This window comes from Delphinus delphis, chromosome 9 (genome assembly GCF_949987515.2).
Source record: "Delphinus delphis chromosome 9, mDelDel1.2, whole genome shotgun sequence".
NCBI classification, from domain to species: Eukaryota; Metazoa; Chordata; class Mammalia; order Artiodactyla; family Delphinidae; genus Delphinus; species Delphinus delphis.
In genome coordinates this window covers 2,057,337-2,084,575 of record NC_082691.1, presented here as the reverse complement: position 1 = coordinate 2,084,575, position 27,239 = coordinate 2,057,337, and the positions used below count along the sequence as shown (strand labels likewise).

Here is a 27,239-nt window from a genome sequence, read left to right as displayed (position 1 = left end):
AAGAACTGGTGCAGAAGCCCATGACCACATGTCCAAAATATTCAAGTGATTCCCTTAGTTTACACCACACCTATAGGAATCAAAAATTAGAAGTGAGAAAGAAACCTCCAAGTGGTTCCTACCTGCCAGTAAAAAGTGAATGAATTTCACTAATAAAAAAATAAAAAAGTAAATTCAATCTCTCTGCATTACTGTGTTTTTTAAAAATTTTTAGCCACAGGGCATGTGGGATCTTAGCTCCCCAACCAGGGATCAAACCCACACCCCCTGCAGAGGAAGCTCAGAGTCTTAACCACTGGACCGCCAGGGAGGTCCCATGTTAGTGTAGCTTCTGAGGATGAATCATGTTGTTGAAGCACTGAAAAATGAGTTTGCATTTAGAAGAAGATGGTATTTTTCAACAGTCTTTCACATAATAGCATCTTTGCCTTCATTTATTATTCATCCATACCGGGAATGGATGTTTGCTGTTAAAACTGTTATTTAACACTGATCTGGATACACTGTCAGCGCAATTAGAGAAGCTAATAAAATTAGAGGTAAAAATTAGTGAGGAAGTCTGACCATGACTAATTTGCAGATGACTTGATGAATTCCTTGAAATGCAATAAATTCGATTAAAAAATACATTACAAACACAGATGGAGACAAAATTATCATATATAAATCAAAATCATTCATAAATGCAAACCACAACCAGTAAGAGGATATAATTTACAAACGCCACAACAAAGATTTAAAAAAATCAAATGAAAGAATTAAACTGTATGAAGAGCCAATGAAAGAGAAGTGGATAATGAAAAAAAGACTTCAATAAATGGAAAGACATAACTCATCTGTGGATGCAAAAACTTCACTGTCAAGAAGTCAGTTCTCTCTAAATTGATCTACAAACTCAATTTGATCTCAATTAAAAGCCAGAAAAAAAGTATGGTATTTACGAGACAATTATGGAATATTAAGGAATTGTTTTTAAAAACAATAGGTTATTATGGTATTATGATTTTGTTACAACAAAGAATTCTTATCACTTAGATTTATAATATATGTTTTAAAATTTACAAATGAAATGATATACTGGGATATGTTTCAAAATAATATAGGAGGAAATGGGTGGGAGGATCAATGAAAAAGATTGGTCATGAAATGATCATTGCAGTCAGGTGTTGGTCCACAAGGTTTCACTTAATACTATTCTGTCTACATGTATATATGTTTGACATTTTCAGTTTTAGAAAGGTTTAAAAAGATTAAAACACATATGCATAAGAAACCAAAGGGTTGTGTTTTCAACCAAACTGACTCTAAAGTTTCCATGGAAATATAAACTTAGTGAGAAGCTAGGAAACCCCTGAAATTAAGACAATCAACAAAGGGAAATAGCTCTAAGACTGTTATACTGTGATTTACAGTAAGAAATATACATTTGTTTTTCTCCCCAGTTTATGGTGCAGAGCTCCTAAAACCCTTGGAATTTCCTGAGCATAAGAGTGATCAAGGTGTCTTTGTTGTGTCAGTGAGGTGACTTTGGGGAAGGATGGGGGCTGGTTGCCAGGAGAACCAACCACTGATTAGAGAGTTGGAAATTTCAGTCTCAACCCTCGACATCTGGGGACAGGAGAGGAGCTGGATGCTGAATCAAATGCCAAAGGCCAGTGATTAAATCAAATCAATCACGCTTATGTAAGACACCTTCATAAAAATCCAAAAGGATGGGGTTTGGAGAGCTTCCGGTTTGGTGAACCCATGGAGATTAGGGAACAATGGCCAGCTCTGAGGCAGTAGGGAAGCTTTGAGCCCCTTCATCATGCCTTGCTCTATTCATTGCTTCCATTTGGCTGTTCCCGAGTTATATCCTTTTACAATAAACCAGTGAGTAAAATGTTTCTCTTGTAACTAGTAAGTAATGTAACTAGTAATGATTCTCTTGAGTTCTGTGAGTGGCTCTGGCAAAACATTCAAATCCAAGGAGGGGATCATGGTACCCCAATTTACAGCCAGTTGATCAGAAGCACAGATGACATCTGGACTGTGACTGTCATCTGAATGGGGGGGGCAGTCTTGTGGGACCTGTGGGGTCTGATGCTATCTCCAGGTAGGTAGTGTCAGACTTGAATCATAGGACACCCAGCTGGTCTTGGAGAATTTCTTGGGGTGGGGGAAAAAGCCCCACACATTGGAATTGGTGTCCCAGAATTATTAATGACATAGATATAAATAATTTAAACTGTGTGACACTGGAACATTGACAGACCAATGGAACAAACAAAAAATTCTGTTTCTGATATTCAGAAATAGATTAATATCTATGTTGGAACATAGTATATATGATAAAGATGGCATCTCAAAAGGGATGGGAAAAAACAAATGGCTTGGAACAATTATCTCCTCATTAAGAAAAGAACATTGCATCCATACTTCTCAGTTTGAAACATGATGAATTCCCAATATGGGAAAAGATTTACAGGTGTAAAAAAAACATAAAAAAAAATAAAAATATAACAAGAAAACTTGGAAAACTCCCGTATGGCATTGGATAGAGGAACACCTTTCTGAATATGACTCAGACTTCAGGAGTCACAAAAGAAAAAAAAAAAGTTCTACTACATCAAAACGAAACACAGAGTCACCCAACAAACGTCTGTCTTCCCCCTCCTGGGTGGAGGAGCCCCCTCCTCGGAGCACGAGCCCCAAGCACTGTACCTGACACTTCTAACAGGCTCCACAGATGTCAATTTTTTAAAATTATGAAATGTATTGAAGTATTTTTCCTTTAACATCTAAAAGATGACAAGAGTCTTTGAAGAATTGTTTAAGTAAAACCCACCCTTAAACTAGTATAATTCTCGAAAGAGATTCACTCATGCCACCCCTGCAGTATGCTTTCCCTCATTTTACAGTTTTCCCATGTAAAAGAAAAAAAAAAGACAAATATTGCCCATCAGGACTGATGTAGAATCTCTGAGCTATGCCAGTATCTTTCCCCTTGGGTAATTTTTCCAACATTAACTGGTAACAATAGGACTGCAAATAGCCTTCCCCTGGGACTGCAGGGGGAAGCAGGCACCTGACAGACACTGGCAGATGCAGCTTTGGGTGACAGCTACTAAATGCATGATACTTATCTAGGTGGAGTTTACCATCTCTGCAGCTATAAAAAGGTTAGTTCCTTACTTCCAGCTCCACACCCTGACTGATGTTTTGTATGCTTCACTCATTGTATTTCCGTTTTCAAGATGAGGGCATTTCCTTGCACAATAAACAAACATAATGAATAACATCAACACTGCTCCCCGGATCTTATAATCATATACATTAGAAAACTATGTATTAGCTAGACAGACAACAATATGACTACACATTGCATTAGAAAACTCAGTACCACACAGGCTTCTAGAGAGCTCTGGTGACCTCATTCCTTGCCTTCAAAACGTTTGGAAGAAATGTAAGGAAGTAGTGTCAATATATTTAATTATCAATACTGAAATTATTGAATTATTTTTTCTAAGAAGCATGCAAAAAGTCCATTTTTATTGATTTATAATCATATTATCGTATGGATTATGACCTTCATAAATAAAGATGGATCCAGGATGGCATGCCTCTCTGAGAGATGGTATGGCACAGAGCAAACCACAGCAAAAAGGTCCAAAAGATTGAAGCAAGACACAGCCTCATTAGTGTAATGAAATTCAACTCAGTTCATTAAGTATGTATTGATTATCAACTAATACCTATAATTAGAGAGATATCAAAATACAAATTAGTTTACTTGGGTAAAATTGATCCAAATACATTTATAATCATTTCAAATGCTTTAAGCTTGCCAATTCTCCCTGTACCAAAGACTATTATCTAGTTTCTGGACCACCAATCTTTGCTACTCTTTCAAGAATGGGAACCAAGTAACAATAGCACTTGAGTCCTAACGACAGGCTTAGCCTGAATTATTAATTTGCCAAACCTATTTAGGAAAACTGCAAGAAAACATAAGATTCCTATTATCTTTCAAGAAAAGATCATTTCAACTTAATTTTATATTTGTTGGGTCAAAATTCCCTATATTATTTGGGCCTTTGTGCAGAATGTATACTGACGTATCTTCTTAGGAAGTTTAAAAAAAATCTTTTTTTTTTTGGTTAATATTGCCAAAGAGCTTTAATTTTTTTCCTCTTGAACAAAACAACTCATCATCCATGGTTAGACAATTTTCCCCACAACACCCAACACCATTGATGTTGTTATGACTAAACAAATCGGGTTTTTTATTTTATGGCAAAAAAATAAGTGATTTGAAGTAAATATCAATATATTATGAAACATTGTTTACAAAGCTTACTTAGCATTTAATCATATTCATGACCTCCATAGCAACCACCTCATTTAATGATTTATCTATTTTAAAATTAACTTGTGAAGTACTAAAAAGCATGTTTTGTTACTAAAAAATTTAAATGTGACATTAATCACGTTTGGCTTGGCAAACACTTGTAACAATGTAGATTGGAGTCTACCTTGTGCTATAGTCTTAAAATAGGCAGAACTGCTTATAATTTTCGTATTTTGCACTTTTAAAAGGATCTGTTATTACTGTTTATCATATCTTGATTCTATACACCAAGATAAAAACAAGGTTGTAGGTTTCTATTTGCAAAGCACATTAAAAATAAAACATTCTTAACAGGGACAATCTTGTCTCTGAAAAACCAAGTTGGAGACAATTGTTCTATTTCTCATTTTGTTTTTCAAAATTCTACCACATTATTTATATCATTTGTGCTGTGAGATTTTTAAAAATTAATTAATTAATTTGTGGCTGTGTTGGGTCTTTCTTGCTGCATGGGGGCTTCTCACTGTGGTGGCTTCTCTTGTTGCAGAGCACCAGCTCTAGGCGTGGGGGCTTCAGTAGTTGTGGCACGCGGGCTCAGTAGTTGCAGCGCAATGGGCTCCAGGTGCGTGGGCTCAGTAGTTGTGGCTCGCAGGCTCTAGAGCGCAGGCTCAGTAGTTGTGATGCACAGGCTTAGTTGCCCTATGGCATGTGGGATCTTCCCGGACTAGGGCTCGAACCCAAGGCCCCTGCATTGGCAGGCGGATTCTTAACCACTGCGCCACCAGGAAAGCCCCTCTGCTGTGCGATTTTTTTTAACAGGCTCTAGTGAAGTTCATCTTGAGATAAGACTACAAAATTTCCACTTAACATCAGTGTTCTTTAAACATCCTGCGTTTTGCACAGTTTAAAAGTTTAAATTTGAAACAATTTCACAGCATCATCCAACGTGGTCCCGCACCGCTGGGGTACTAGTGCGAACGTCTGAGCCGAGGGAGGTTCTAAAACCCCCCTACCCCAGAGAGGTGTGTATTTAAGCGGTAACTCTACTCAATACTTTATAAACAAGGGATTGATTTTATTTCTCATGTTGTAAAAAAGAATTGGAAATAGGGATCACGGAGGTCAAACTTCAAATCGTCAGAACCACTTCCGGTCCCTGCGGGCGGAGGACGCGTCACTTCCGGCAGAGGTCGCGTCACCCAGGGGCGCGACCCGAAAGCCCTCCTCCCCTCAGCGGCTGGCGTCAGGCTGAGCCAGGCGGAACCCAGGCCAGCGGTGGCGTTTCTGGCGGGCAGCGTAAGGCTGGGGTCCCTGGAGTCGGCCGCCTACGGGCGCCCCGCACGGGCTGCGTCCCAGCATGAAGTTTCGGGCTAAGCTCGTGGATGCGGCCTGTCTGAACAACTTCACGCGTGAGTGGGGGCCGCGTCGGCCCAGGGCGGCGGGGAGGAGGGCAGAGGGGAGGGCGGGAGGCCCGGAAGGGGCAGTGCAAGCGGCCGGGGCCCCGCGAGGAGGATGGGGGCGCGCTGGGCTGGCGGGCCGCTGGAGGATGGGGCGGGCGCAGGTGCCGAGGGTTGTCCCTGCAGATTGAGTCCTATCTCGTGTCTTTTCTTAACCCGGCCGCTGGCGGCACAGACACCTTTATCTGGCGCAGACCGCCCTTCACAGCCCGGCCCCGTTGGTTCCCCCGCCCCCTGCGGCGCCTGGCCCTGCCCCGATCCCTGCAGCACCCGGCGGCCCCGAGTGGACGTGGGAGGGCTGAAGGCGGCCGGTAGGCGCCAGTTCACTTCCGAATATCGCGGTTTCCTTATTCCAGCCCTGATGGCTGGTGATGTGAACGGCGCAGGGTTGGTGGGAGGCTGGCGTGACCTCAGCGGCATTAAAGGCTTCCCGGTGGGTACCAGCGTAAACGTGATTTTCCCACCGGCAAGCTCGTCGGGCCGAACTGGGAGTTCTGCGAGCTAAGTTAGCGTCTGGGATACTTGGCGTGCTTCTTAGTAATTCCTTACTCGAATCCTTCGCTGTAGGAGTTAGTAACATGATAGCCAAGCTTGCCAAAACCTGCACTCTGCGTATCAGCCCGGATAAGTTGAATTTCATCCTCTCTGACAAGGTGGCCAATGGAGGGGTGAGCATGTGGTGTGAACTGGAGCAGGTGAGCGGAGGCTCTCTGAGGCCTGCAAACCGCCCCCACCCTCGCCCGCCACGAATGCCGCCGGAAAGAGCACAGATGTCCCCCCTTTTTCTTCCCTTAGGAGAACTTCTTCAGCGAATTTCAAATGGAAGGTGTCTCCGCAGAAAACAATGCGATTTATTTAGAGCTAACATCGGAAAATTTATCTCGAGCCTTGAAAACTGCCCAGAATGCCCGAGTCTTGAAGATCAAGCTGACTAATAAACACTTTCCCTGCCTCACAGTTTCTATAGAGCTGGTGAGTACGAAGGGAGCGTTTCTGAAACTTCCCAGAGGATTCAAAAGTAGTTATAAGCCTAGGCTTTCTAACAGTATGTGGAAAGCTAATTGGTTTTATTAAAATGAAAGATCTGCACGTCAGTATTTGTTTTCCCTTGGAGTCATGTCCTCCTCATGTTTAAATAGCATTATGATCCCATAATATTCAACGAGGATACTCCTTTTCCTATGAAATAACACTTCTGCGTCTTTCTTCTCTATCTGCGTAATCCCAGCATCTCCATTTCTTTTACTGGTTTTGTCACCTAGTCTAGAAACCATGGTTTCTCTCCATTTTCACTTTTGAAGCATTTGTGTGTCCCTCCCCTATCCCACGCCTCTGTTGCTGACACCTTTAAAATGACCTCTGGTTCTCGAGGAATACATCTTTCTTCCACGCTACTACCAGATGAATCCAACGCGCACCTCTCTTCAGGACACATGTACCCCACAGGCTGTCACTGCTCACAGAATGAAGTTCACTTTTCCAACTTACTGTCCGAAGCCCTTGACATGTGGCCCAACCCATTGTAGAGCCAAATTGCAAACACCTGCCCTCTGAGTGGTTCCCCAGGTGTGTCCCGTTCTTTCCCAACTCCCAGGCTTTGGGGATGCTGGGTCTTCTCCTTGGAGTCTCTCCTCTTACTCTTTGAAGCCTTAACTTCCTTTAGCGCCAGTGCTGCCTCCTCCCTGGCCTTCCCTCATCCTGGCACCTCTCCTCCTTGTGATTTGTGGACTTTATTTTTCGGGTGAGTGTTGTATTCAGTTTAATGCTCTTTATGGAAGAGGATTTCTCAACTTTTTTTTTTAATTGAAGTATAGTTGATTTACAATGTTGTGTTAATTTCTGCTGTACAGCAAAGTGACTCAGTTATACATATGTATGCATTCTTTTTTTTTAATATTCTTTTCCACTATGGTTTATCTCAGGGTATTGAATATGGTTCCCTGTGCTATACAGTAGGACCTTGTTGTTTATGCATTCTGTATGTAATAGTTGACATCTGCTAACCCCAAACTCCCAGTCCATCCCTACCCCACCCACTCTCCCCCTTGGCAACCACAAGCCTGTTCTCTATGTCTGTGAGTCTGTTTCTGTTTTGAAGGTAGGTTCATTTGTGTTATGTTTTAGATTCCACATATAAGTGATACCATACCATTTGTCTTCCTCTTTCTGACTTCAGTCACTTAGTATGATAATCTCTAGGTCCATCCATGCTGCTGCAATGGCATTATTTCATTCTTTTTTTATGGCCGAGTATTATAACATTGTATGTTTATATATACCACGTGTTCTTTATCCATTCATCTGTCGATGGACATTTAGGTTGTTTCCATGTCCTGGCTATTGTAAATAGTGCTGCTATGAACATATAGGTGCATGCATCTTTTTGGATTATAGTTTTGTCTGGATATATTTTCGGCAGTGGGATTGCTGGGTCATATGGTAATTCTATTTTTAGTATTGTGAGGAACCTCCATACTGTTCTCCATAGTGGCTGCACCAAAACTTACATTCCCACCAACAGTAGAGGAGGGTTCCCTTTTCTCCCTACCCTCTCCAGCATTTGTTATTTGTAGATTTTTAAATTATGGCCGTTCTGACTAGTGTGAGGTGGTAGCTCATTGTAGTATATTTTGAAAATTAATCCCTTGTCGGTCACATCATTTGCATATATTTTATCCTATTCTGTGGGTTGTCTTTTGGTTTTATTTATGGTTTCCTTTGCTGTGCAAAAGCTTGTAAGTTTGATTAGATCCCATTTGTTTGTTTTTGTTTCTATTTCTATTGCCTTGGGAGACTGACCTAAGAAAATGTTGCTATGATTTATGTCGGAGAATGTTTTGCATATGCTCTTTCCTAGGAGTTTTATGGTGTCAATGTCTTACTTCTAAGTCTTTAAGCCATTTTGAGTTTATTTTTGTGTATACTGTGAGGGTGTGTTCTAACTTCATTGATTTACATGCAGCTGTCCAAGTTTCCCAGCACCACTTGCTGAAGGAGCTGTCTTTTTCCCATGGTATATTCTTGCCTCCTTTGTTGCAAAGATTAATTGACTCTAGGTGTGTGGGTTTATTTTTGGGCTCTCTGTTCTATTCCATTGATCCATATGGCTGTTTTTTTGTGTCAGTACCATGCTGTTTTGATTACTGTAGCTTTGTAGTATTGTCTGAAGTCTGGGAGGGTTATGCCTCCTGTTTCATTCTTCTTCCTCAGGATTGCTTTGGGAATTCTGGGTCTTTTATGGTTCCATATGAATTTTAGGGTTATTTATTCTAGTTCTGTGAAAAATGTCATGGGTAATTTGATAGGGATTGCATTAAATCTGTAGATTGCTTTGCTTAGTATGGCCATTTTAACAATATTAATTCTTCCAATCCAAGAGCATGAGATATCTTTCCATTTCTTTGAATCATCTTTAATTACTTTTATTAATGTTTCATAGTTCTCAGCATGTAAGTCTTTCACCTCCTTGGTAAGGTTTATTCCTAAGTATTTTATTGTATTTTTCTTTGATGCAATTTTAAAAGTTTTTTTTTTTTTTGCTTTTTTACTTTCTCTTTCTGATATTTCATTGTTAGTGTAAAGAAATGCAACAGATTTCTGTATGTTAATCTTGTATCCTGCTACCTTGCTGAATTCATTTATCAGTTCTAGTAGTTTTTGTGTCAAGTCTTTAGGATTTTCTATGTGTAGCATCATGTCATCTACATATAATGACAGTTTTGCCTTTTCCCTTCCAATTTGGATGCCTTTTATTTCTTTTTCTTGTTTGATTGCTGTGGCTAACACTTCCAGTAATATGTTGAATAGAAGTGGTGAGAGTGGGCATCCTGTATTTATCCATATTTTAGTGGATAGGCTTTCAGCTTTTCATTGTTACTATATTGGCTATGGGTGTGTCATAAATAGCTTTTGTTATGTTGAGGTATGTTCCCTCTATACCCACTTTGGTAAGAGTTTTTATTATGAATGGATGTTGAATTTTGTCAGATGCTTTTTCTGCATCCATTGAGATGATCATGTGGTTTTTGTCTTTTCTTTTGTTCTTTTTTAAATTTTTTGAATTTTTAAATTTTTTTTATTTTTTGGCTGTGCTGTGTGGCATGCGGTACTTAGTTCCCTGACCAGGATCAAACCCATGCCCCTACAGTGGAAGCATGTAGTCTTAACCACTGGACCGCCAGGGAAGTCCCAGTCTTTTCTTTTGTTGATGTGGTGTATAACATCAGTTTGCGTATGTTGAACCATTCTTGTTAACTTGGGATGAATCCCACTCGGTCATGGTGTCTGATTTTTTTACATGTTATTGGATTCGGTTTGCTAATATTTTGTTGAGAATTTTTGCATCTGTGTTCATCAAAGATATTGGCCTGTAATTTTCATTTTTGCTGGTATCTTTGTCTGGTTTTGGTATTGGGTCAATGGTGGCTTAATATAATGTCTTTGGGAGTGTTCCCTCCTCTTCAGTCTTTTGGAAGAGTTTGAGAAGGATCTGTAAAAGTTCTTCTTCGTATGTTTTGTAGAATTTGCCTGTGAAGCCATCTGGTCCTTGACTTTTGTTTGTAGGGAATTTTTTTTTTTATTACAGATTTTATTTCACTTCTAGTGATCAGTCTGTTCAAATTATCGATTTCTTCTTGATTTGACTTTTGGTGGGCTGTATGTTTCCCGAAACTTGTCCATTTCCTCTAGGTTGTCCAATTTGTTCAAATATAATTGTTCATAGCAGTCTCTTATGTTTTTTTCTGCAGTATCAGTTGATAGTTCTCCTTTTTCATTTCTTATTTTGTTTGGTTTCTCTCTCTTTTCTTCTTGGTGATCCTGGCCAGACGTTTGTCAATTTTGTTTACCCTTTCAAAGAACCAGCTCTTGGCTTTATTGATTTTTTCTATTTTTTTTACTCTCTATTTTATTTATTTCCCCTGTGATCTTTATTATTTCCTTCCTTCTGCTGACTTTAGGTGGTGGTCTTTTTTTGATTCTTCTAGGCAGTAGGTTAGGTTGTTTATTTGAGATTTCTCTTGTTTTTTTGAGGAAGGCCTGTATTGCTATGAACTTCCAAGAACTGCTTTTGCTGCATCCTTAGATTTTGTATGGTTGCGTTTTCATTGTCATTTGTCACAAGGTACTTTTAAATTTCATTCTTGATTTCCTTCTTGACCCATTGGTCTCATAGTAGCATGTTGTTTAGTCTCCATGTAATTGTTTTTTTCTCATTTCTTTTGCTGTGGTTGATTTCTATTTTCATGCCATTGTGGTCAGAAAAGATGCTTGAAATAATGTCTGTACTCTTAAATTTGTTGAGGTTTGTTTTGTGCCCTAGTATGTTGTCAGTCCTAAAGAATGTTCCATGTGCACTTGAAAAGAATGTGTTTTCTTTTATTTTTAATGTAATGTCCCCAAAACAACAATTAAGTGTAGCTGTTCTGTTGTATCATTTAGGATCTCTGTTGCCTTATTGATTTTCTGTCTCAAAGAGCTGTCCACTGATGCAAGTCAGGTGTTAAAGTCTCCTACTATTATTGTATTCCTATCAGTTTCTTCCTTTATGTTTGTTAGTATTTGTTTTATGTATTTGGGTGCTCTGATATTAGTTGCATATATGTTGACGAGTATAAAGTCCTCCTCTTGTATTGATCCTTTTATCATTATATACTGTCCTTATTTATCCTTCTTTATGGCCTTTGTTTTAAAGTCTGTTTGGTCTGATACGAGTGGTGCAACTGCTACTTTCTTGTCAATTCCGTTTCCATGAAGTATCTTTTTCCATTCCCTCACTTTCAATCTTTGTGTTTCTTTTGCCCTGAAGTGGGTCTCTAGTGTTTTTTTTTGGCCACACCATGCCGTGCTGTGTGCAGGATTTTAGTTCCTAACCAGGGATCGAACCTGTGCCCTGTAGTGGCAGCACAGAGCCTTAACCACTGGACTGCCAGGGAAGTCCCTGAAGTGGGTCTGTTGTAGGCAACATATTGCAGGCTCTTTTTTATCCAGTCCGCCACTCTGTCTTTTGATTGGAGCATTTAGTCCATTGACATTTGAGGAAATTATTGATAAATATGTATTTACTGCCATTTTAAACCTTGTTTTCCAATTGATTTTATGTTTCTTCTTTGTTCCTTTATTTCTCTTCTTGTTTTTCTTTTTGTGGTTTGATTCCTTTTATTTTATGCTTGTGTTCTGTTCTTTTTGGTTTTTGTGACTCTATCGTATGTTGTTGGTTTGTGGTTACCCTGTTTTTCAAGTATGTTAACCCCTTTCTATATCTACTTGCTTTAGACTGGTAGTCATTGTAGGCTCAAACACATTTAAAAAAAAATCTACATTTTCTAATTCTCCTCCCCTACGTTTTATGAATTTGATGTCTTTACATCTTCATGTTTATTCTTTTAGTTTGTTGTGGTTATCATCGCTTTCACAGATAGATTTAAAAATTTTTTTTTCTTTTTAATTTGTATGTTGGCTTAAGTGATTTACTTTCCATTTGTTATTCCCTCTTTCCTATAGCTTGTTGCTTCTTTTCTATTTAGAGAAGACCTTTCAATATTTCTTTTAGGCTAGGTTTAGTATCACTGTATTCTTTTAGGTTTTGCTTGTCTGAGAAATATTTTCTCCTCCTATTCTAAATGATAATCTTGCTGGGTAGAATATTCTAGGTTGCAGATTTTTTTCCCTTTCAAGACTTTGAATATATTTTGCCACTCCCTTCTGGCCTGCAACATTTCCATAGGGAAATCAGCTGATAGCCTTACAGGGGTTCCCTTGTAATTAACTCCTTGTTTTTCTCTTTCTGTCTTTAGAATCCTCTCTTTAACTTTTGCCAGTTTTTTTTTTTTTTTTCAGTACGCGGGCCTCTCAGTTGTGGCCTCTCCCGTTGCAGAGCACAGGCTCCAGATGCGCAGGCTCAGCGGCCATGGCTCACGGGCCCAGCCGCTATGCGGCATGTGGGATCCTCCCAGACCGGGGCACGAACCCGTGTCCCTTGCATCGGCAGGTGGACTCTCAACCACTGTGCCACCAGGGAAGCCCAACTTTTGCCATTTTAATTGTGTCTTGGTGCACATATGTTTGGGTTCACCTTACTTGGGACCCTCTGTACTTCCTGTACCTGGATATATGTTTCCTTCTTTAGGTTTGGGAAGCTTTCAGCCATAATTTCTTCAAAACATTTTTGATCCACTTTTCTTTCTTCTCCTTCTGGAATCTGTATTATGCATTGATTGGCATGCTTTATATTATCCCATAGATCTCTTATCTTGCTTTCATTTTTTTTTTCTTTTGGCTTTCTGTCTGTTGTGATTGAGTGATTTCCATTATTCTGTCTTCCAGCTCACTTGTTCATTCTTCTATGTTATTCATTCTGTTATTCGTTGCCTTGAGCTCAGCTTTCATCTCGGCAAATTAATTTTGTAATTTTTCTTGGCTCCTCCTTGTTGTCTCTAGTTCTTTTTTACAGTACTCTGTCTGCACTTCTGTCAAAAGCTTTTCTTAATACCTTCACTATTATCATCACCACCTTTTTGAACTTTTTCTCTGTTAGACTGAAGAAGTCTGTTTCATTGTTTGTTCCTTTGGGGAATTCTCTGTTGGTCTTTTAACTGGGAGTGGTTCCTCAGCTTCTTCATTTTATTTGTATTTCTCTTTCTCTGAGCTTAGGAGAAACAGTTACCAACTGTGGTCTTAGAAGGCTATTTATATGCGGGAGTGTCCCTGTGTAGCTTGTGTAGGTTTAATATTTTTGGTGTGAGGGCTGCCTTTAGTATGGATGCCTTTTGCCGCTCCTCAGCACGTGTTGGCCACTACCCCCTTGATGGGGAGTGTGCAGATGCGGCGGCTTTTGCATGTTCCCGGAGCCGCAGCAGTGAGGGCAGCTGGTGCCCCCTCCTGGAGTTCTCAGCGGTGGTGGCGGCTGGCACCTGCCCACCCAGAGCCCACAACAGAAGCTCATGTGTCTTCCCAGAGCCTGCAGCGGTTTGCACGTGCTCCTGGAGCCTGCGATGGCAGTGGCAGCTGGCGCCCACTCCTGACACTCTCAGCGGCAGCGGTGGCTCACGCCCGCCCCAGGGACTCATATAGGTGGTGTTGTGTTGCCTGAAAGTGCGTGTGCACGTGGAAGGAAGCTCCTGTGGCGGCCCCGCCCCTCTCTTCACACGTCCTCCAACAGTGGCACGTTGCCTCTCTGGTGGGCCCAGGTACGCCCTTGGTCATGGCCACACCACACTCCAGCCCCTTCAGGCAGCCCACCCCAGTCCTCTCCCTGGGTCTGAGCTCCGAAGCCTGTGCTTCAGCACCCAGCCCCCACCCACCCCGGCAGACACGTGTCTCAGGCTGGGCAGTGCAGGGCGGTGGCATCTCCCGTGTGTGCAGGTCTCTCTCCATTCTGCCTTCTGTAAACTGGTTGCTGGATTCTCCTCCAAGGTTCTACAGCTCCCCCTCTGTCCAGGCTGATCTCCCTGCCTGTGAGGGGACATCCAGGGTGTGGGCACCTTTCCTCTTTCACAGCTCCCTCCCTGGGGTGCAGGCCCCATCCCAATTCCCCTCTCTGTTTTGTTCTTTTCTCTTTTGTCCTACCCAGTTGCGTGGAGGTTTTCTCGCCCTTTCTGAAGCCTGAGGTCTTCTGCCAGGTTTCAGTAGGTGTCCTGTGAGCACCGTTCTGCATGTGGATGTAGTTCTGATGCATCTGTGGGAGGTGGCGAGCCCGCATGCTGCTCCTCCACTGTCTTGATCACTCTCTTCCTCAACCTTTCTTCCTTTTTCTCAGCTCTTTGCAGTCACGCAGTTCTCAGAGCTAATCTGTATTTCACCTCACAATATAAGTGTGGTGTGGTTCTAAAGTTACTTAGGGAAAAGTAAGAGAGTAACATATCATGCTTTTCCTTCTTAAAGTGCAGAATATGTTGGGCTGTGGAGTCTCAGAGGAGCCCATGCACATAGACAGGTCGAGTTTTATCCTTCCAGCAGCACACGAGTGTCCTGTGCACACAGAACAGTCTCTTGGTCCCTTCTGCATAGCAAGTCACTTGTGCTTCACGACTTTACACTGCTCTTCTCCCTGCCTGGGAGAACACTGTCCCCCTCGTCTCTATTTTCCCATGACTGACAGGTGATCCTTGTTCTGGTCCTATCTGAAACGTCACCTCTCGGAGAAGCTTTTCCTGACTTCCCACTCTAAGACCCTCCTCACACGCTCACCTGGTTGCTGTTTTGCTTTCTTCAAATCTGTAGTGATTATATGTAGTGCACCCAGCTTGTATAGTTTGTGTTTCCTTCCTTACCCACCTGTACCTCTGGAACAGAGGGAACCTTATCTTATTCTTGTTCACCACACTTCCCAGCTCCTAACAGGACCCCAAGCTGGATACACACACCATAAATATTTGTTGAATTGAGAACATTCCACTTAGATTTGGTATCAACTTTTTTAGTCTTTCAGTTCTTTTTTTTAAGTGTTGACAGGATGATACAAATAATTTTTAATTTTTCTGTTGGCAGTTATCCGTGTCAAGCAGTAGTCGTGTTGTGACACATGACATCCCTGTAAAGGTTATTCCTCGAAAACTGTGGAAGGACTTACAAGAACCGACAGTCCCGGACGCTGACGTGAGTGATGCCTGGCGTCCTGTCACTCACCACGTATTAAATGGTGTGATTTGAATTCTCTGACTTTAGATAAAGTCTTGCCGTAGGTTTTATTTGAAAGTTGTATAGTGCCTGAAAAGAGATAGTCTTTTTTTTTTTTTTTTTTTTTTTTTTTCGGTACGCGGGCCTCTCACTGTTGCGGCCTCTCCCGTTGTGGAGCACAGGCTCCGGATGCGCAGGCTCAGCGGCCATGGCTCATGGGCCCAGCCGCTCCGCGGCATGTGGGATCTTCCCAGACCAGGGCACGAACCCGTGTCCCCTGCATCGGCAGGCGGATTCTCAACCACTGCGCCACCAGGGAAGCCCAAGAGATAGTCATTTTTAAAGGACACTCCCAGAAAAAAAAAAAAAATTGCAGTATTTGTCTTTAGTTGTTCACATAAAACATCCTAAAGTAGCGTTTTACATAATAGGAATGCCCCATTCTTTACAGTTAGGAGAGAGAAAGTCTTGCCCAATAATGCTTAAGTAAAACTAAGGTAGTATTTTGGAGGACCATCGCATTTATCGGGAGTAGCGGTCCTAGGCGCCAGCTTGGGTTTCACAGAACGCGGTTTTTTCCTTTGTCTCGTAAGGAGTGATGCCCAGGGTGTGTGGGAGAGCCTGCTTTAGTTCTCCTGACAGGAGTCCCAGAGCCACTGGAAGTAAAGATGATGCCCAAGGGTCAAACTCTTGCTCACGATGTATTGAAGAAGAGACCGTGAAAATACAGTGAATGGAATATTTACTTGGCTTTTGCTAGAAGACATCTTTGCTGGGAAAAAGCCAGCATCGTACCAAGTACTGCTGCAACCCAGTCTGGGCACTGCTGCAGAGACTGGCCCCCAGTGTTTCTGCACAGGGTAGGAGGCAGACCTTGAGCCTGGGTGTGAACCCCTGGAGGACGGCCTCCCCCGGTGCTGAGCCTTAGTCCCCTGGGGCACGTGCAGAGGGCATCTTGGCTGCAGGGCTGCAGTCTTGGAAGCAGGGAATGCCTGCAGGGACATGGTCACTGATGTCACCAGAGGCAGGCATGAGTGAGTGAAGTTGTAAACTTGTTTTTCTTTTTATATTTTAAAAAGGACCTGTATTCAGGCAATTTAAAAACAAGATTCCAGAGCTTTTAAGCGTACACACATTGTGAACAGGTAATGAGCACCTGTCAGTACTTGACTATGTTATGTCAATGTGTTAATACTCCTGATTTTTCTCATTTGCTTTATAGGTTAGTATTTATTTACCAGTCTTGAAGACTATGAAGAGCATTGTGGAGAAGATGAAAAACATCAGCAATCACCTTGTAAGTCCTAACTTCTTGGAAAAGAGCTCCCAAGTGTGTGGTTTTTGGCTGCGTGTCCTGGGAGGAGCCTCGTCTGATGGAGTCTTGGTGCCCTGCCATTCACCATGTGGTGTCCGCGTGGGGCGTCCCTCACCCCCTGGTTCTGGGGGCCTGGCTGGTTGTTGAGAGCCTGCAGTTTTACAGGTGCCTGTAGCAACCTGCTCAGGTCTTCTCAACTTTCCTCACTCGCATTTGCCCTAGTCCCTCATATCTATATTAATAGTATGTTAAGGATATATTCAACAGTTTTGGCTTTCTTTCCATATGTTCTGGACAGCATATTACATGTTTTATCTGATAATGTACATATTTTCTTATGATCACTGATGCTGGCCTCTCTACTTGCCAGATGTCTCTGTGAGCCCAGGACGGAGATCCCCCAGGACACACCCCTCTTCCTGTAGGCAGCTCTTAGGTCAGCTCGAGGGTCATGTTTACTTCCCTGTTTTCTTCTGTGAAGGTTTTCTGCCAATGTCATGAAACGCTATATGTGACAGTGACAGTGTTGGGGGATCGTGTGGGTCATTCTCCTTCCCTCCCAGGGTTCTCCTGAGTTCTGCACTCACCCCCAAAACTCATTCGATTGTGTCCCTGGATGTTTCATTATAGAAACCCCGGTCCACCTGGTGAAACCTTTGCTCTTCGGTGTCTGCAGGCCAGTTACCTGCCACATGGCTGCCCCCTCCCTGCAGAACTCCTCTAGACTCTTGTCCATCCCCACAGCACCGGTTCTTCCCAGGCCCCGTCTCTGCCGTTCACACTTGGCTGCTTCTCTCCCGTTGTCCCCTGGAAAGCACTTAGCCCTTCTCACTGCTCATCAGAATTCCCAGACCTTCTCCCACCACACTGGCTGTAAGCCCCTCCTCTGCCGAGCTGCTCTGTTCAGCACTACATAAGTTACCTGCTAGCACCTGGGAACCCCTCCTAAAGTGGCAGCTTCCTGAAAAGGGAAATTGTCTTAACCGTCTCTGCGTGACAGCCACCCACTGTGGGGTTGCCAGTCAGCACGTGGGTAATAGGTGTTTGCGCATGGACCTGGAATGAAACTTAGTTTCAAGAGATCTTTGGAATTACAAAAGTTTCCTGAAGCCTAGAAAACGTTGATGGGCTGTTTTATCACCGCAGGTGTGCTCGCTTGAGAGTAATTTTCTTCCATAACTTCATCTTTATAGATTTCACTTTAATTTAGGATGGCTTCAGATGAAGCAGTGTGTCCTGGGCAGACATGGGTGTTCTGCTCTGCCTGCCTTGATGTTGATCCAGTTGTCAGGCTGGGAGCTTCCTCTGAGGATACCCTGGGGACCTCCAGAGAGGTTCGAGAGGCCCAGGAGAGAAAAGGCAGGGCGAGTAAGTCAAGGATCCGATTGTTTGTTCTTTTGGTCCAAGGGAAATGAGTCAGCAAAGTCGCTTAGATAAAATCATCAAAGGTGTTTTTCTCTTCCCTGGAGTGTTTAAAAGCCAGAATTTTGTGGAAGTGGTTCCTGCACTGTGAAATACTAAGGGGAAAGTTATCAAGCATATGGAAAGTTGGAGTAGCCAAATGCATAACGAGATCTACTTGAGTAACCAGAATTCTGTGTCTGAAGATTACAGGCAAGAGACCTAAGGAAAATGACTAGGACTTAACACATTAAAAATACCCCTGTCCCGTCAGATGCCCCAGCGGCCCTTGATGAGATGCCATCCTTACCTTACTTCCTTTAATGAGAGACGTGGCCAGTGGGGGTGGGTTGCGTGTACGACTCAGGTAGGAACAGAAAAAAACAGGCATAGACTGACAGAAGTCTCCGCTAGGTTTTAAGGCATTGGGCTCCCCTCCAACCAAATGCCAGTTCTGGTTCAGGAGGTCTGCGGTGGGGTCAGGCTGAGTTTCTGACGGGCGCGCAGGGATGCTGTTGCTGTGGTAGACACGTGGGTCGGCGGTGCTTGGTGGTTGGAGCAGTGCTCTGTTGCTTACACCTTATACGTTGTCTCAGCCTCAGAGGAGCCGAGTCCTTGCAGCCACCCTGGGCCCCCTGCTGAGCGGTGCGCCCCGGTGCTGGGTGTTATCCAGCACGAGAATGGCAGCCTAACTGTCACAGTGGCTCTGTGACTTTTTGTGAATCGAGATCATTTATGTTAGGTTCCCAGTGCGTTTAGCCACTCTTCCGTAAATGGTGGGTAATTATCATTTGGGGAATCTCCGAAAGAGGTAAGACTTTGTCCAAGTCCCTAAGAAGCAAAGTATGTTGACGTGGCTAATACTCTGGCCATCGCTCACAAAATAAACACGGCGACCAGTGTTCAGAGTATTGCTCGTGAACTCCCTTGGCAAGTTCTGTTTGAACACTGCCCCACACCAGGCACCGGGTGTGGTCAGAGGTGTGGAGCTACTGTTTGATCACTCAGGCGGTGGGGATGTGAAGAAAGTTGCGAGGGTGTTTGAAGTCTGGAGTGAATCTAGAACCTTGCAAGCTGCCTTCTTGAATAAATCTGTATTTATATAAAACCTGTTTTTCAAAAGCGGGGAGAATTTACAGGTAGATACTGAGTGTGTGCTTACTCAAAGCAGACGGGCCTGTGTTAGCTTTAGAGTCCCGGTAAGCACAAGGATTGTTTTACATATTTCAGTCAAGTATTGTGTCCAGATAAGAGAGCGGGCTTAGAAACATCACCGTGTGTTTCTGGGTAGTGAAAGAATAATGAATTCTTCTCATTCAGAGGTACGTTTACTAGATGATGCAGCAAGGAAATGTAGAGGCTGTTTTCTGTGTAATGTCAAAGCCTTAGAAATGAGAGCTCACTCAAGTTAAAAACATTTTTTGATTTTGTTACTAGGATGGAAACTATTCAGAGTTCACTAATTTTAAGGAACAAGAATAAGGTCTGCTAGGTGACACTCCGAAGTAAATCTGTCTGAGATTTAGCTGCAGCTGAGCCCTGCGGAGCAGGCCGTGCTCCGCTCACCCATGGCCTCTGCCCCTCTTGCCGCGCCTCTGGAATGGCTCCTCGGCCAGACGACCACCATCACCTGTGGCGGCTCGGTGGCCTCTTGCATTGTTGGTTGAGCAAAATGCTGGCTTGCATGCTGCTGCACGGGCTTTCCGAAGACCTGCCAGGCTTTAGAGATGGCCAGATACCGACGGTAAAAGGCGAAGTGCAGCGTGCCCTGGGCAGATTGCCCAAATCTTGGTACCTGTATCATGTCGTGGTACCTGTATCTTTCTCTGAACTTAATTTCTAGATTCTGTCCCGTTTAGAGACCCTGTTGGTTGGTGGAGGGCAGAGCTTGAAAGGAAAGGGCCCCTCTGATCTTGGGAGAAGTTCCAGGCACTGTTGGGGCGGGGGGAGGTGTGGCCGGTAGGGGCCACGGCAATTGGTCACCAAGCCCAGCTGTCCTCTGAGTACGGAAAGCCCAGCGGCCACGGGGCCCCGCAGCTTGTTGGAGTCCTGGACACCTGACGGCATCTTCGGGCCTTTCTGAATTTGGAAATCTCACTTCCCAATGTCTGAGTTTATTTTTCAGGTAGATGGTTATGTTCTCCTGATATTCTGAAGGCTTTCTGATTATCTGGAATTGGCAGTTGTAATAGATGGTTTGGTCCATTTATAAAGATAAGGCAGGTGGGGCTTCCCTGGGGCTTCCCTGGTGGCGCAGTGATTGAGAGTCCGCCTGCCGACGCAGGGGATGCGAGTTCGTGCCCCGGTCCGGGAAGATCCCACATGCCACGGAGCGGCTGGGCCCATGAGCCATGGCTGCTGAGCCTGCGTGTCCGGAGCCTGTGCCCCGCAACGGGAGAGGCCACAACAGTGAGAGGCCCACGTACCGCAAAAAAAATAAATAAATAAGGCAGGTGGTGAGCTTCTAACTTCACGTTCTCTTCCGGTTCTCCTCCCTCTGTTTTGCAGGAGTCACACAGTGTCTGTGTTGTCAGAGCTGCTAGCAGGGACCCCCAGCCTCACCTGTTCTCAGGTTTTCCCACGGCGCTCTGCACGTGGAGGGGCTGCTCTCCGGGGATTTCTGAGTCCCTGGCTCTCAGACCTTGTCTTCTTGCTGATGCCATGTGGGGCTTGGTGCTGTCAGGAGTGCCCTGCGTCTGGGGGGGCTACCTTGTCACCTGGTTTGTTGGAAGCTGATGTTCACTTTTTTATTTCCTTTTTCCTTTTCTTAACACTGTAAAATACTCAATTTGCAGATTATTGAAGCAAACCTAAATGGAGAATTGAACTTGAAAATAGAAACTGAACTAGTATGTGTTACAACTCATTTTAAAGATCTTGGAAATCCTCCATTAGGTAAGTTTCCTGCTGGGTTATTTCCTCATCCATAAAACCTGGGCTTGGGCTCAGTCTCCAAGAGCCCTTCCAGCTCTTCACATCCTGTGCCTTCTCCCAAGGATTGTAGTTTCTCACATGGGGTGGAGTTAGACATGTAGATGACACTCATTTTCTCCTACTTGTGTGTGTATTAAAAAGTAAGAAGTTTTTCTTTCTTTCTTTCATTTTTTTTTTTACATCTTTATTGGAGTATAATTGCTTTACAATGGTGTGTTAGTTTCTGCTTTATAACAAAGTGAATCAGTTATACATATACATATGTTCCCATATCTCTTCCCTCTTCAGTCTCCCTCCCACCCATCCTCCCTATCCCACCCCTCTAGGTGGTCACAAAGCACCGAGCTGATCTCCCTGTGCTATGCGGCTGCTTCCCACTAGCTATCCATTTTACATTTGGTAGTGTATATATGTCCATGCCACTCTCTCACTTTGTCACAGCTTACCCTTCCCCCTCCCCATATCCTCAAGTCCATTCTCTAGTAGGTCTGTGTCTTTATTCCCATCTTACCCCTAGGTTCTTCATGACCTTTTTTTTTTTCTTAGATTCCATATATATGTGTTAGCATACAGTATTTCTTTTTCTCTTTCTGACTTATTACTTCAATCTGTATGACAGACTCTAGGTCCATCCACCTCACTACAAATAACTCAGTTTCATTTCTTTTTATGGCTGAGTAATATTCCATTGTGTATATGTGCCACATCTTCTTTTATTCATCCGATGATGGACACTTAGGTTGTTTCCATCTCCTGGCTATTGTAAATAGAGCTGCAATGAACATTTTGGTACATGACACTTTTTGAATTATGGTTTTCTCAGGGTATATGCCCAGTAGTGGGATTGCTGGGTCATATGATAGTTCTATTTGTAGTTTTTTAAGGAACTTCCATACTGTTCTCCATAGTGGCTGTACCAATTCACATTCCCACCAGCAGTGCAAGAGTGTTCCCTTTTCTCCACACCCTCTCCAGCATTTATTGTTTCCATATTTTTTGATGATGGCTATTCTGACCGGTGTGAGATGATATCTCATTGTAGTTTTGATTTACATTTCTCTAATGATTAATGATGTTGAGCATCCTTTCATGTGTTTGTTGGCAATCTGAATATCTTCTTTGGAGAAATGTCTATTTAGTTCTTCTGCCCATTTTTGGATTGGGTTGTTTGCTTTTTTGTTATTTAGCTGCATGAGCTGCTTGTAAATTTTGGAGATTAATCCTTTGTCCATTGCTTCATTTGCAAATATTTTCTCCCATTCTGAGGGTTGTCGTTTGGTCTTGTTTATGGTTTCCTTTGCTGTGCAAAAGCTTTTAAGTTTCATTAGGTCCCATGTTTTTATTTTTGTTTTACTTCCATTTCTCTAGGAGGTGGGTCAAAAAGGATCTTGCTGTGATTTATGTCATAGACTGTTCTGCCTATGTTTTCCTCTAAGAGTTTGATAGTTTCTGGCCTTAAATTTAGGTCTTTAATCCATTTTGAGTTTACTTTTGTGTAAGGTGTTAGGGAGTGTTCTAATCTCATACTTTTACATGTACCTGTCCAGTTTTCCCAGCACCACTTATTGAAGAGGCTGTCCTTTCTCCACTGTACATTTCGGCCTCCTTTATCAACGATAAGGTGACAATATGTGCGTGGGTTTATCTCTGGGCTTTCTATCCTGTTCCGTTGATCAATATTTCTGTTTTTGTGCCAGTACCATACTGTCTTGATTACTGTAGCTTTGTAGTATAGTCTGAAGTCAAGGACCCTGATTCCTCCAGCTCCGTTTTTCATTCTCAAGATTGCTTTGGCTATATGGGTTTTGTTGTGTTTCCATACAAATTGTGAAATTTTTTGTTCTAGTTTTGTGAAAAATGCCAGTGGTAGTTTGATAGGGATTGCATTCAATCTGTACATTGCTTTGGGTAGTAGAGTCACTTTCACAATGTTCATTCTTCTAATCCAAGAACATGGTATATCTCTCCATCTATTTGTATCATCTTGAATTTCTTTCATCAATGTCTTATAATTTTCTGCATACAGGTCTTTTGTCTCCTTAGGTCAGTTTATTCCTAGATATTTTATTGTTTTTGTTGCAGTGGTAAATGGGAGTGTTTTCTTGATTTCACGTTCAGATTTTTCATCATTAGTGTATAGGAATGCCAGAGATTTCTGTGCATTAATTTTGTATCCTGCTACTTTACCAAATTCAATGATTAGCTGTAGTAGTTTTCTGGTAGCATCTTTAGGATTCTCTGTGTATAGTATCATGTCATCTGCAAACAGTGACAGCTTTACTTCTTCTTTTCTGATTTGGATTCCTTTTAATTCCTTTTATTCTCTGATTGCTGTGGCTATAACTTCCAAAACTATGTTGAATAAGAGTGGTGAGAGTGGGCAACCTTGTCTTGTTCCTGATGTTAGTGGAAATGCTTTCAGTTTTTCACCATTGAGGACGATGTTGGCTGTGGTTTTGTCATGTATGGCCTTTATTATGTTGAGCAAAGTTCCCTTTATGCCTACTTTCTGGAGGGTTTTTATCATAAATGGGTGTTGAATTTTGTCGAAAGCTTTCTATGCATCTATTGAGATGACCATATGGTTTTTCTCCTTCAATTTGTTAATATGGTGTATAACATTGATTGATTTGCGTATATTGAAAAATCCTTGCATTCCTGGAATAAACCTCACTTGATCATGGTGTATGATCCTCTTAATGTGCTATTGGATTCTGTTTGCTAGTATTTTGTTGAGGATTTTTGCATCTATGTTCATCAGTGATATTGGCCTGTAATTTTCTTTCTTTGTGACATCCTTGTCTGGTTTTGGTATCAGGGTGATGGTGGCCTGGTAGAATGAGTTTGGGAGTGTTCCTCCCTCTGCTATATTTTGGAAGAGTTTGAGAAGGATAGGTGTTAGCTCTTCTCTAAATGTTTGATAGAATTCGCCTGTAAAGCCATGTGGTCCTGGGCTTTTGTTTGTTGGAAGATTTTTAATCATAGTTGCAATTTCAGTGCTTGTGATTGGTCTGTTCGTATTTTCTATTTCTTCCTGATTCAGTCTTGGCAGCGTTGTGCATTTCTAAGAATTTGTCCATTTCTTCCAGGTTGTCCATTTTATTGGCATAGAGTTGCTTGTAGTAATCTCTCACGATCCTTTGTATTTCTGCAGTGTCAGTTGTTACTTCTCCTTTTTCATTTCTAATTCTATTGATTTGTCTTCTCTCTTTTTTTCTTGATGAGTCTGGCTAATGTTTTATCAATTTTGTTTATCTTCTCAAGGAACCAGCTTTTAGTTTTATTGATCTTTGCTATTGTTTCCTTCATTTCTTTTTCATTTATTTCTGATCTGATCTTTATGATTTCTTTCTTTCTGCTAACTTTGGGGGATGTTTTTTGTTCTTCTTTCTCTAATTGCTTTAGTTGCAAGGTTAGGTTGTTTATTCAAGATGTTTCCTGTTTCTTAATGTAGGATTGTATTGCTATACACTTCCCTCTTAGAATTGCTTTTGCTGCATCCCATAGGTTTTGGCTCATCCTGTCTCCATTGTCATTTGTTTCTAGGTATTTTTTGATTTCTTCAGTGATCACTTCGTTATTAAGTAGTGTATTGTTTAGCCTCCGTGTGTTTGTATTTTTTACAGATCTTTTCTTGTAATTGATATCTATTCTCATAGCATTGTGGTCGGAAAAGATACTTGATACAATTTCAATTTTCTTAAATTTACAAAGGCTTGATTTGTGACCCAAGATATGATCTATCCTGGAGAATGTTCCATGAGCACTTAAGAAAAATGTGTGTTCTGTTGTTTTTGGATGGAATGTCCTATAAATATCAATTAAGTCCATCTTGTTTAATGTATCATTTAAAGCTTGTGTTTCCTTATTTATTTTCATTTTGGATGATCTGTCCATTGGTGAAAGTGGGGTGTTAAAATCCCCTACTATGATTGTGTTACTGTCGATTTCCCCTTTTTTGGCTGTTAGTATTTTTCTTATGTATTGAGGTGCTCCTATGTTGGGTGCATAAATATTTACAGTTGTTATATCTTCTTCTTGGATCGATCCCTTGATCATTATGTAGTGTCCTTCTGTGTCTCTTCTAATAGTCTTTATTTTAAAGTCTGTTTTGTCTGATATGAGAATTGCTACTCCAGCTTTGTTTTGGTTTCCATTTGCATGGAATATCTTTTTCCATCCCCTCACTTTCAGTCTGTAGGTGCCTCTAGGTCTGTCGTGTGTCTCTTGTACACAGCATATATATGGGTCTTGTTTTTGTATACATTCAGCCAGTCTGTGTCTTTTGGTGGGAGCATTTAATCCATTTACATGTAAGGTAATTATCGATATGTACGTTCCTATTCCCATTTTCTTAATTATTTTGGGTTTGTTATTGTAGGTCTTTTTCCTTCTCTTGTGTTTCTTGCCTAGAGAAGATCCTTTAGCATTTGTTGTAAATCTCGTTTGGTGGTGCTGAACTCTCAGCTTTTGCTTGTCTGTAAAGATTTTAATTTCTCCATCAAATCTGAATGAAATCCTTGCTGGGTAGAGTAATATTGGTTGTAGGTTTTTCTCCTTCATCACTTTAAATATGTCCTGCCAGTCCCTTCTGGCTTGCAGAGTTTCTGCTGAAAGATCAGCTGTTAACCTTATGGGTATTCCCTTGTGTGTTATTTGTTTTTCCCTTGCTGCTTTTAATATGTTTTCTTTGTATTTACTTTTTGACAGTTTGATTAATATGTGTCTTGGTGTGTTTCTTTTTAGATTTATCCTATATGGGACTCTCTCTGCTTCCTAGACTTGATTAACTATTTCCTTTCCCATATTAGGGAAGTTTTCAACTAAAATCTCTTCAAATATTTTCTCAGTCCCTTTCTTTTTCTCTTCTTCTTCTGGAACCCCTATAATTCAAATGTTGGTACGTTGAATGTTGTCCCAGAGGTCTCTGAGACTGTCCTCAGTTCTTTTCATTCTTTTTTCTTTATTCTGCTCTGCAGTAGTTATTTCCACTATTTTATCTTCCAGATCACTTATCTGTTCTTCTGCCTCAGTTATTCTGCTATTGATCCCTTCCAGAGTATTTTTTATTTCTTTTATTGTCTTGTTCATTGTTGCTTGTTTCATCTTTAGTTCTTATATGTCCTTGTTAAATGTTTCTTGCATTTTCTCCATTCTATTTCCAATATTTTGGATCATCTTTACTATCATTATTCTGAATTCTTTTTCAGGTAGACTGCCTATTTCCTCTTCCTTTGTTAGGTCTGGTGGGTTTTTATCTTGCTCCTCCATCTGCTATGTGTTTTTCTGTCCCTCATTTTGCTTATCTTACTGTGTTTGGGGTCTCCTTTTTGCAGGCTGCAGGTTCGTAGTTTCCGTTGTTTTTGGTGTCTGTCCCCAGTGGCTAAAGTTGGTTCAGTGGGTTGTGTAGGCTTCCTGGTGGAGGGGACTAGTACCTGTGTTCTGTTGGATGAGGCTGGATCTTGTCTTTCTGGTGGGCAGGTCCACGTCTGGTGGTGTGTTTTGGGGTGTCTGTGGACTTATTATGATTTTAGGCAGCCTCTCTGCTAATGGGTGGGGTTGTGTTCCTGTCTTGCTAGTTGTTTGGCATAGGGTGTCCAGCGCTGTAGCTTGCTGGTCGTTGAGTGAAGCTGGGTGGTGTTGTTGAGATGGAGATCTCTGGGAGATTTTTGCCATTTGATATTACGTGGAGCTGGGAGGTCTTTTGTGGACCAGTGTCCTGAAGTTGGCCCTCCCAAATCAGAGGAACAGCACTGACTCCTGGCTGCAGCACCAAGAGCCTTTCATCCACATGGCTCAGAATAAAAGGGAGAAAAAGTAGAAAGAAAGAAGGAAAGAAGGAAGGAAGGAAGGGGACAATAAAATAAAGTAGGATAAAATAAAATAAAGTTATTAAAATAAAAAATAATTATTAAGAAAAAAATTTTTTTAAAAAGTAAATAAAAACAAAGCAAAAACAACCCCGATGGATAGAACCCTAAGACAGATGGTGAAAGCAAAGGTATACAGAGAAAATCTCACACAGAAGCATACACATACACACTCACAAAAAGAGGAAAAGGGGAAATAATAATAAATCTTGCTCTCAAAGTCCACCTCCTCAATTTGGGATGGTTTGTTGTCTATTCAGGTATTCCACAGATGCAGGGTACATCAAGTTGATTGTGGAGATTTAATCAGCTGCTCC

The 27,239-nt window shown here is 42.0% G+C and overlaps 1 protein-coding gene across 3 annotated transcripts in view; it reads left to right on the top strand.

Annotated features, from left to right (window-relative positions):
• The first annotated feature begins 5,539 nt into the window (after positions 1–5,539).
• Positions 5,540–27,239, top strand: part of HUS1 (HUS1 checkpoint clamp component) — a 31,239-nt gene continuing 9,539 nt past the window's right edge. For 2 of the 3 annotated variants that reach the window (XR_009520530.1, XM_060019757.1), the window contains exons 1-6: positions 5,540–5,739; positions 6,355–6,482; positions 6,583–6,759; positions 15,274–15,381; positions 16,625–16,699; positions 20,914–21,013. Coding sequence is in view for 2 of the 3 variants with exons in the window: in XM_060019757.1 (XP_059875740.1) it covers positions 5,688–5,739; positions 6,355–6,482; positions 6,583–6,759; positions 15,274–15,381; positions 16,625–16,699; positions 20,914–21,013 (640 nt within the window). In the remaining variant the exon portion in view is untranslated. The remainder of the gene's footprint in view (positions 5,740–6,354; positions 6,483–6,582; positions 6,760–15,273; positions 15,382–16,624; positions 16,700–20,913; positions 21,014–27,239) is intronic. The other variant, XM_060019758.1, reaches the window with a different exon arrangement.